Source organism: Callithrix jacchus, chromosome 9, assembly GCF_049354715.1.
Source record: "Callithrix jacchus isolate 240 chromosome 9, calJac240_pri, whole genome shotgun sequence".
Lineage (NCBI taxonomy): Eukaryota > Metazoa > Chordata > Mammalia > Primates > Cebidae > Callithrix > Callithrix jacchus.
The window spans coordinates 98,995,784-99,007,314 of NC_133510.1; the positions used below are offsets into that span (position 1 = coordinate 98,995,784).

Genomic DNA, 11,531 nt, shown 5'->3' on the forward strand with positions numbered 1-11,531 from the left:
ATCAGATCTTGTGAGAACTCACTCACTATCACACGAACATGGGGGAAACTGCCCTGTGATCCAATCACCTGCCTCTCTCAACACGTGGGGATTACAGGTCCCTCCTTTGACATGTGGAGATTACAACTTGAGATGAGATTTGGGTGGAGACACAGAGCCAAATCATATGACCAAGTGTACTGGGAGCCTGGAGTTGACACCTTAAATCAGAGAAAAGCAGCAGATTCCCCAACCCATACCCTACATCTCTTGTCCACTTCAACCTCACAAAAATACTTCACATCCTCCCAGCAAGCAGAGGGCCTGTGAAGAAACTCAGTGCTTCTCATCCCCAAATTACTAGAATCACTTTGGCTCCATCCACCTCCAGAGATTCTGACTTCATTGGTCAAGTCAACATCAGCATTGGAATATTTTAAGAGTCCCCAGGTGGCTGCAATGTACATCCAGGCCTAAGAGTTAGTGGACCAAAGTTTAAGGAATTAGTGGACTGGTGCTTAACGTCTACCTGAGAAGCAGTCATTTGCCCAAGGATTCAGTGTAGAAAGCAGGAATGGTTGGGGTATAGAAACTCCAGATACATTTTTTTGTAAGTCATGGGTTAGAGAGAAAGAAAATTACAGAGTGGAAGTCTTAGATTCAACAGAGTACTCTGATCATCTCCTATTCACCCTGATGGTGATGGAGGGTTCCCCCATCCTAAATAGTATGAGATGGCTGAACACATGATACCCAGTACTGGACAGGTGGGTCTGAGAGCAGGTTATGAGTCACATATACTCATAGCCTGGGGGAGGAGAATGCTGCCTGCAATGCAGTGCCACATGGGAACTGCATTCTGGAGCACAGTGAATCACCAGTCGTGGGAGGCAAGCTTTGTAGTAACAAAAGGGTGAGGTGTTTCCTGGTCCCCACAGGAGGATGTGATTGACTTGTTTGAATAATTTTATGGCTGGCAGTACAGTGAAACCCATTAGGTTGAAGATCAGGTGGAATGCAGCTGATCCAATTGATAGAGGAACTAGCCAGGCAGGGAGACTTTCCTGCTAGGTGGAGGTCATATTTGGCAAGAGCAGGAGGATTTATGGTTAGACCTTTGGGGCTCTGTGAGGCTGAACTACGTCAAGGCAGCACATAAAATTTTAGGCCTTGAAAACATGAAGTAAACACAGTTAAAGGTGGGTCCAGGCATCTGGACTCTGAGACAGCAGAAGTGTGGACGAGCAAAGCCGACAGGCTGGAGAGCAGGAGGGAGCAGTAGAGATCGAGGACCCAAAAGGACCTGGGGCTAGGTACCTGTGATGGTTAATTGTTATGTGTCAACTTGACTGAGCCATGGATGCCCAGATTAAACATTATTTCTGGGTGTGTCTGTAAGAATATTTCCAGGTGAGATTAGCATTTGAATTGGTAGGTACAGTGAAGTAGACTGCTGTCATCCATATGGGTGGGTCTCATTCAATCTCTTGAGGGTCTGAGTAGAAAAGGCTGAGGGATTAGAAAGTCACCCCTTCTTCTCTGCCTCACTGCTTGAACTGGGACACCTCATCTCATCTTCACCTATGCTCAGACTGGAACTCACACCATCAGTTTCCCTGCTTCTCAGGCTTTCTGACTTAGACTGAATTACAACACCAGCTCTCCTGGGTCTCCAGCTTATAGATGGCAAATCACGGGACTTCTCAGCCTCCATAATTATATGAGCCAATTACTCATAGCAAATCTCCTTCCTATTGGTTCTGTTTTTCTGCAGAGCTCTGCTTAATACAGTGGTGTTTCCAGAGTCCATGGCCCCATTCCTTATATACCATCACTTGCAGGTCGGGGCTGGACCCCAGACATCGAAATATGGAGCCACTGTTGTCCTCCAGAGGGTGAGTTATTGGTGAGCTGGACACCTCTTCCCCAACCAGCCTTCTCTTCTCCCAAGAGAAACCCTACAAACTTAGATTCTGCCCTATTTTAGGTGTCTTACAATCTTGAATGCCTGAGTTAAAATCTCTGCTGACCAAGTTGAAGTGTCCTGGAATTGACAGGATGGTATTTTTGTACCTCCAAGTTCAAAGCTGAGTTTATTTCAGTTATAGAGAAATAGAAGAAAACTAAATTTCTGAACACCAAGTATAGTAGTTTCCTCTCGCTGCCATAATAAGACAACACAAAATTCGTAGCTTAAAACAACAGAAATGTATTCTCTCCATTCTGGAGGTCAGATATCTGAAATCAAGGTGTTGGCAGAGCCATGTTCTCTTGGTGAAGCATCCAGGGGAGAATCCTTCAACACTTGTAGCTTCCGATGGCTCTAAACATTCATTGGCTGAATAACTCCTACCTCTGCCTCCAACACTACATGGCCTCCTTTTCTTTCTTTTATAAGGACATTTATCATTGAATTTAGGACCCACCCTAAATTCAGGATGATATCATCTTAATTACATTTGCAAAGATCCCTTCCCAAATATGACCACGTTTCCAGGTTCCAGAGGTCAGAATAGGAAGGCCAACCGTTTGTGGAGGGCCACCGTTCAAACTGCCGACCAAATTTCCTGTGTTATAAACTCACCGAATGAACTAGCCCCTAGGCAACCCTTCTCCCTGTATTTTTTTCCTAGTCACATAGGACTGGGGCTGCTATAGGAGATTACCACAAACAGGGTGGCTTAAAACAACAGAAATGCAGTCTCTCACAGTTCTGGAGGCCAGAAGTTCAAAATCAAGGTGTTAACAGTGTTGGTTCCTTCTGGAGGCTCTGAGGGAGAATGTATTCGTGACTTTCACCTAGCGTTTGGTAGCAAAATTCCTGGCATTCCTTGGATTGTAGAACCATCACTCCAATCTCTTCCTCCATTCTTCACACGACCTTCCCCACTGTGTGTCTGTATCTCAAATCTCCCTTTCTGTTCTCTTACAAGGACATGAGTAATTGGATTAACACCTGTCCTAAATCCAAGAAGATCTCCTCTTGAGCTCCTTAGCTTAATTACTTAGATCCCCTTTTCCAAACAAGGTCACATTTTCAGGCTCTTGGTGGAAATATCTTTTGGGGTCTGCATTCAACCCCTTACAGCACCCCATACCCACAATGTACCCCAAATTCCACCCAAGAGTCTCATTCCACTAACTCTTGAGCAAACTGGACACTAGGCTCAACCTCTCTCCAGTACTCCATTTTAGCAATAAGGGGTCTGCTTAGTTCTACAAATCAAGTTCTAGTAGCTCAATCCCGGCTGTTTTAAACTCTCTCCCTTTTGTTACTATTACATTCTTCCCTGAGTTGCCTTGCAAATCTGTACCATTACTAAGTAACCTTGGGAGAAGCCTTTCTCTTCACTGCCTCACTGTGTTAGTTTCCTACTGCTTCTGTAACAAATTACCTCAAACCTAGTGGTTTAAAAAAATGCAAATGTATTTGCTTACACTTCTGGAGGCCAGAAGTCTGCAATGAGTCCTTTGAGCATAAAATCAAGAAGTTGAAAGGGCTGTGTTCCTTCTGGAGACTCCTGGTGAGAACCAGTTTCCTTTCTTTTTCCAGCTGTAGAGGCTGCCTGCGGGCCTTGGTTTGTGGTCTCTTCCTCCAACTTCAGAGTGCATCACTTTAGCCTCTGCTTCCATTGTCACCCCACCTTCTCTGTCTTTGATACTCCTCTTACAAGGACTCTTGGATTATATTAGGCCCATTGGCTAATCCAGGATAACCTTCCCATATCAAGGTAGTTAACTTAGTCACATCTGCAAAGCCCCTTTTGCTATGTAAGGTGATGCATTCACAGGTTCCAGGGATTAGAATGTGGACATATTTGGGGGGCATTATTCTGTCTACCACACTCACAGTCTTACTCCTTTCTTAGCCTTGCCCCTTACTGATACTCTATTTGTCTGGTCCTAATTCTTCTATTTATTCATTAATTCATTCATCCACTCATTCATTCATTCAACAAATACCTATGAAGCCCCAACTATGTGCCTGGTACTGTTTTAGGCACTGACGGTATGCTGGTGGACAAAACAAAGATGGCTGCTCTTGAGGATCTCATACTGAGGTAAACATCCAACACATTCTTCTGTAGGTATAGAACCCTAAATGAACACAGAGTAGAGACTACGTTTCTCAGCCTCCCTTGGAGGCAGGTATAACCATGTGGCTATGTTTTGGCCAAGGGGATGTCAGCGGAAGTGGTGACTGCAAGTTCAGAGCATGTTCCCCCTTCCCCTTTTCTCCTGGCTGCCAGGAATATGGATGTGCTCACTGGTGCAGAAGCCCCCCTCTTGGACCAAGAACATAGCCCAGCAGCAAGCTAGAAAGAGTTGGGCCCCTAATGTGAACCTCCACATGGAAAGCTTGTATCCAGACTTTGTTTACCTGAGAGAGAACAAACTTCTATCATGTTTAAGCCACAGTTGTTTTGTATTTTCTGTCACTTGCAGCCAAACTTTTAAATTGTAAATACAAATAGTGCCAAGTATTCCTTTAAAGAGAATGCCTATAGATTGCCGGAATGCCTGTTGCCTATAACAAACTCTTAAGTGTTACCCAATTGTGAAAGTCAAATTTATAAGTGAAATTGTTATTTCTTATGTACTAATAAATCCTAATTCCTTGTATGCTTCTAAATAAGCAGAAGGCCAGGTGTGGTGGCTCATGACTGTAATCCCAGCACTTTGGGAAGCCAAAGCAGATGGATCACCTGAGGTCAGGAGTTTGAGACCACCCTGGACAACATGGTGAAACCCTGTCTCTACTAAAAATACAAAATTAGCCAGGTGTGGCAGTTCATGGCTGTAATCCCAGCTACTCGGGAGGCTGAAGCAGGAGAATTGCTTGTTGCAGTGAGCCGAGATCATGCCATTGCACTCCAGCCGGGGCAACAAGAGCAAAACTCTGTCTCAAAAAAATAAATAAAATAACTAAAAATAAAAACTAAGCAGAAGGATAAGATGAGAAAGGGTAGTAAAGGAAAGAAGAGGGTAGATTTTCATAAACTTTAGTTATGTATGTCCTTGACTATGACAAATAATTGAGTTAATTGTTTTATGTCATGAGAGACTGGGGCAATCTAGCTAAATATGATAATTTAATGATAACTAAATATGATAATTTAACCCTCTGATTTGAAGATTTTTTTCTGAATTAAAAAGTAGAACAGTATCTTCTCTGCAGGTAGTTTATAAACTCTTTATGTCTTATATTTACTGTGGAACATTCTCCTTGTCTCACCATTGTGATCTGCTATGGAGCCTAGCACTACTAGGCACAAAGCAAGGGTAATTGATTGATCTTTTTTTACCTCCAGAATTCAGCGCTGGCAATACATTTGAGGACATTTTGTCGCCTGGCCCTGTTGAAAGAAAATAAAATACATTTTTAAAAAATTCTATGAACATTACATAAAAGAACTAAATTAAATAACTCCTTAACAGTCCTTACGGCTTTTAAAAGCAGTGCACACACATACTCTTTGACCCAGCAATTTCAATTCCAGTATCTTATGTCAAGAAAATAATCACGCAAGCAGCCAAAAGAGCATGTGCGCTCACGTTTGTCCATTGCCATTTCATAAATACGGAGTTGGCCAAATAACTGTGGTATATCCATAAAATGAATTACCAGTTGGCCCCTTAACATGATGCTGTAGTCACTATTTACCTCTGTCCATGATATAGGTTTAAAAAAAATTCAAAAGAGTACAGATAGTGTGGGTTAAAAAATGAATGCATGGAAAAATCTGAGAGGTGTTTGAAATGCCGTTTGTCAAACACGATTATCTGTGATTTGGTGTAATCTTTCATTTTTACCAGGTTTGGGATTAGGGTTAGGTGATTGAGGCACTCAACCTTAGCTGCAAAACTTAAGGATTGCTAAAATAAACAAGCAAAAATAAACAAACAAAAACCTTCAGTTATCACAATAAATTAAATGTTAATGCAATATATATTTTTAAAATTCTAATTAAATGCAGGAAAGTCTATAATGAACAAAATATCAAAACTGCAAATGCAGACAGTATCTGACCCTGTACTTGTGTGACCGTGAGAGCCAGTGCCTTACTCTATTCACCCAAATCCTGGCCTGCAGAACTCGTCTCTATTTAAAATTCTGGTTTTTTGTTTATCATGATTTTTTGCTTTATATTTTTTACCTAATGAATTAAAATATTGCTTATTGTGACTACTGAGTTTTTGCTTTCCCCTTTAAATTTTGTGCCTGAAGCTAGAGCTTCGCTGGCTTTACCCTAATCCTTGTTCTGATTTCTATATTTTGGGTATCATTCAAATTTCTCAATGAGTTTGTACAACTCTTACAATGAGAAAAATAAAAGATATATTCATTTTGGGGATCAGAAATACCCAGTTGTTTATGTCCACAATAGAAACAATAGACAACATACCCTATTTTGGGCTTCCCATTTAAATCTGTGCCTCAGGAATTTCGAAGAGCCATATTTAAGACTGAAATATCCTGGAAGCAGAGCAGCAGGTGATTAAGAACGTACACTTTGGACAAGCCCGATTTTTGAATCTTGGTTTGGTATTTACTTATGTGTAAGCAAGTTCATGTATCATTCAAAAAGCATCTATTGAGTACCTACTATGTGTCAGGCACTGTTCTACGTGTGGAGGACAGCGCAATTTTTAAAAAGGCAACAAAAGAAGAACAAAACCCATTGTCTTCATGGAGCCTACATCTTAATTACTCAGCATCACTGAGCCTCTGCTTCCTGTTTCACAAAGTGACACACCTCTTAAGGCTTCCTGGAGGATTCAGTGGGCAATGGATTTAACCAAGTAGGGTGTCTGGCTTACAGACCAGCTCAGTAAGTGGGAACTATTATGTGCTAATATTTGCTAATTAGCATCCAATTTTAGTTCCAGAGGTTATAAAAACAAAGATTTTAAAAAATTGTGTTAAAGCTTTATAAAAGAGAAACAAATGAATAAAAACCTATGGCATTGATATTATACCTTTTCAAATGACTGAACATTTTTTTTACAGGCATTACATTAATTCTCATGGGGGGAAAAGAAGTGTTGGTGAAAAATTTGGTGACAACCTGTGGTTGATAAGTATTTTGAATTTGAATGGCTAATATGAATGGTTTATAGATTTTCTTAATTTTACACTCTGTACTCATCTCCACTCTTAAGATTCTGCTCACCTCTTTCTTGTCACATTTTCACTCCTTTGGTAGGTCTATCTATCTAAATTCACTTCCCTTCCCACTCCCATTCCCTTTATCTTTAACGTTTTTCTGCAATGAGCATCTTCATCCATGGGTTCAAGCACTTTTTCACTCACAGAAAAACTGAAAGTTCTGTTCCTCTAAGCCAATTGCTAAGAGCAGATATCTGCTCTTATTCCATCAGGTACGTAGCTCTTATTCCATCTGTTACGTAGTTCTTATTACATGTAAATACAATCAGCAGTCTCTAGACGTTATTATACTTCTATACTTCCATATGTATGAATTCCTCTATTGATGAATGAAAGGTTGGTGAAGAACAAAAGGGAGGGAGAGGAACAGAACCAGTTATTCTTAGAAAGGGATTATAAAATCCCCTTTCCAATCAGAAAAAAATGTTAAAGTCAGTGGACATCTTTGTGGTGCAAAATAAAAATAGCATGATGGTTAAACAAAGGCTCTGTACCAAAAGGGAGGGAAAATGTAATTGGATTGTATAGCAAATGCCTGAAAATTCACATCTCAAATCCATGTTCAAATTCAACTTCCAATAGATGAAAAAGATCAACAGCTCAGAAATATCAGGAACATAAAATGGTGGCATGTAACTGCCAGTCATCCTTTTTAGAGGTGACATGAACTAAACGATTAAGAGCATAGACTCTATGTCCCTTAATCCTCACACTTCAATTTCCCCATCTTTCAAGAGGAATGGTGCAAAGAGTGCCTACCTTGTGGGATTATTAGGTAAGTTGCCATGTCCAGCCTTTGGATGGCATCAGTTGCATAGTAACTGCTAGGGAGTGTAAGCACATGGAGAGGTGCATTCTAAGGGAGGAATGTGCCTGGTGTGTTTCTGGTACAGTAAGGAGACAGGTGGGCCTTAAGCACAGTGAACAAAGGGGAGAGTGCCAGATGAGGCCAGAGAGACAAGTTTAAGATTGCTAGGGCCCTGTAGGTCATTTTCTCAGTGAAATGGAACCATTCATTGAATCACTCTGATGCTGAGCTGGGAAGAGACTGTAGAAAGGGAAAAGGGTCACAGAGGGAGATCTATTAGAAGGACTACAGCCACTGGGAGGCAAGAGATAACGGGGTCCCTTGGGATAGCAGTGGAAGTGGTGAGAGGTGGTCCAATTCTAGATATATTTTGACAGTAGAGCCTACAGGATTGGCTGATGGTTTGGATATGGAGTATGAGATAAAGAACTGAGGCAAGAAAGGATGGAGTTGCCATAAATGGAGACAGAGAAGGCAGTGGGGGAAGGGGCAGCTGGGAAGATCAGAGGCTCATTCTGGGAAGTGTGAAATGTGAGGTATGTATTAGATATCCAAAGAGGCGTGGGTGTAATGTATACTGTTCTTTCAAGCAAACACCATGCTGGTTGATTTAATTAATTATTGTATTCCTCTAATATCTGTACAATTACATGTGCTTTCTGAGTCAGGTCACTTGACAAGTGTCATTGCAAGGGTAGTAGGAATGGCACGGTGGAAAGTCCTCCGGCCTTTGGGGGCAGGCAGCTTTAACTCCTGCCTCTGACGCTTATCCACTCTTTCTCTTGGGTCTAGAGAATTAGGCTTAATGTACCATAGAATCTTCTATTAAGTATGAATAATAACACCTTCCTTACAGGCTTGCTGAAATTTTCAAACACAGATAATATATGCAAAGTGCCTGCTCATAGTAGGTCGTGAAGAAGTGATCACTTATACTTTCTTCAAAGTAGACACTGTCCAGATCCTCCTCTTTCTGGCCAGTCTGTCTTGTGAATAACTGCCGCCATTTGAAATGGAAGTGTAACTGACAATTACTTTTTGTAAGAAACTCCCAATCAAAGTTCTTGAAGCCTGGTCATTGGAGAGCAGTCTACCAACAATATCAGTGCAAATATTAGGGCCCTGAATCAGCTTCGTGTAGATTCTTAACATTCCAAGCTCCAGGGGAAGTGAGGAAAGGAGAGTGGAGTTTTAGAAGGCCCAGTCCTAAGGTTCTAAACCAACTCTAAATAAAATGATTAACACTGTCTGCCAGATATTATTCGAAGTTGTTTGTTTTTTTGCAAGAACACGCTCTAAAATCCAATGAAAACAGATTTCCAGATGATCTCAATTATTCAAAGTCATTTATTTGTTTTTTGCAACAACACCCTCTAAAACCCAATGAAAACAGATTTCCAGATGATCTCAATATGAGATAAAAGGCAGTGTTTATCTTCGCATCCATATGAGGATTCAGACCGGTTCTCCCAGACCCAATACACTCCCACTTTTTTTTTCCCACCTCCTCTCCACCTACCTTGGACAAATACTAGGAAAAGGGGCTGTGAACTGTGTCCTTGCATGGTGTGGAGGGATCAGAGCTAGCAATTTTTTGTTTACCTAAAAGCCAGGAGCCACTGGGTCCTTGGCCTGCTCACATGCACACTGCCTCTTTTGACTGGGTCAGAGCATAGCACAATGATGAGGACATTGCTTTCAGCTTGACCTTTAAGGCACTGCTGGCGTCAGGCTATTTAGTATTTAGTAGGGACTTTTTTTTTTTAATTGCATTTTAGGTTTTGGGGTACATGTGAAGAACATGCAACTTCTGTTGACATTTCTGACTGCCCCTTTTGCAAAGTGAAAAAAAAAAAAAAAAAACTGGAGGTTAAGAGGAAGGAAGGACAGGTTAAAGAGTTAGTAAATACGAGTCAGATAATGTGAAAAGCACTTTTTAAGAGCTGCTATTGGGATGTTGGTTATTCCCAAGAAAAATGTGTCATTCTTACCCATCTATAACTACTGAACAGTAACCAAGGAGAGAAATTCACTCATCCTTTTCCTCTTGTTGCAAGAGCTTTTCAGTGTGTCTGTCTGGACTGTGAATCAGATGCACAGTTCACCCACAAATATCTATGAAAAAGAAATATAATTTCTTTTAGACTTACCCAGAATCTGCAAGCTTTAAGTACATGGTCTATTAAGTCAGGAGAGGAACTATGCTACTGGCTGAAATCTAATCCTTAACTTAACTGGTCAGAAAGACAAATAGCAGGATTAAAATAAACTAATAATAATACCTATTACCTGTTTAGAGCTTGACACTAAGTGATTTATGTTTTATTTAAAATACAGACAAGCCCACAAAGTAGAAACAACTATCCCTATGCGAAGGATGAGAAAACTGAGGCTTCCGGAAATTACTGTAAATAAATTTCCCAAATAGCTCACAGGAAACAGAAGTGAGATTAAGACAAGTTTATTGAACCCTTTCTATTTTTCTATAATTTTAATTTATCCTTTATACCTATAATTGCATAGTTCTGCAAATATGCCTAAAATTGCAAAATGTAACTGATTAAAGTCTTTAGCAGAAATTTTATAATAGAAAATTTTAACATTTCTCTGTGAGTTACTTTGTGTTTCTATTCCCCACTATTGCTACTTCTCTTTTTAAGGACATAGAAATACATATGTGTATAAACTTTTAAAAGCTATGCACACACACACACACACAACCTGTTTGTGATTGTGTATGTGAGCTGTGAATAATCTTCTGATGTCCCCCCACACTTAGGGTCTCTTTCACTCACGTTGTCGATTTTTCGTTTCTTTTCTTTTTTTCTTTCCTCTCTCTTTCCTAACTGATCTCTCTTTTTTATAGACCATAATATGATGCTAAATTATATTCTTATTTATTGTGGTCATCTAAAGGAGTTTTTGCTTTCTGTTCTGTTTTTTTTTAATGACACTAAATTAACTTTTATATTTTGTGGTTTTGCAGGCTCAGTCTGCTTTTATAGAATATTATTTGTGTCCATATCTATCGTTTTTATTGTAAAGTCTTGGCTGGGCAGGAAAAGTGCCTTTCCTGTCTTTGTATGTTCCACAAGGCTTAAAACAGAGCTTGTAATAAACATGTATAAACGAAATCAAGTAATTAAGGAATAAAAACAAAAGCCTGTGCCGGGCAGTGGTTCCATACCAACTGATGGGCAGTAAGCGACTTGGCTGAGAATCACAGACCATCTTTCCATAAACTTGAGTCTGTCTCCAATTTTGGTAGCAAGTTGCTTGAAGACCCTACCAGACACAGCTGAGTCGGGGAGGGAGCACTAGGAGGGGCAGGGGCGGACAGTGAGCTGAAACCTGTTTTACCTCAATGAGCTTGGATCCGTTTCGGGAATGCGATGTGGGGAAAGTGGGCGGAGGTGCCAATCGATCCTCCGGTCTCTGCTCTATAGTCCCCCAGACCGGTTCCCCATCATCTCAGGGGCCGTCTGGTAGCGGATCCCGAAACGGAGCTGGCCAACGGATTAAGTGCGCGGCACCCGCTACCCGCGCGGACCCAAGAACAACTGCCCCCCGCAC

At 40.9% G+C, this 11,531-nt stretch overlaps 1 protein-coding gene across 5 annotated transcripts in view; it reads right to left on the reverse strand.

Annotated features, from left to right (window-relative positions):
- CCDC38 (coiled-coil domain containing 38) overlaps positions 1-11,484 on the reverse strand; it is a 59,950-nt gene extending 48,466 nt beyond the window's left edge. For 3 of the 5 annotated variants that reach the window (XR_004728974.3, XM_035257346.3, XM_035257345.3), the window contains exons 1-3: positions 11,319-11,484; positions 9,950-10,073; positions 5,286-5,336 (exon numbers count right to left, since the gene is read on the reverse strand). Coding sequence is in view for 4 of the 5 variants with exons in the window: in XM_035257346.3 (XP_035113237.2) it covers positions 5,286-5,336; positions 9,950-9,953 (55 nt within the window). In the remaining variant the exon portion in view is untranslated. The remainder of the gene's footprint in view (positions 1-5,285; positions 5,337-9,949; positions 10,074-11,318) is intronic. The other 2 variants (XM_078338090.1, XM_017976302.4) reach the window with 1 other exon arrangement.
- Between the last annotated feature and the right edge of the window lie 47 nt (positions 11,485-11,531).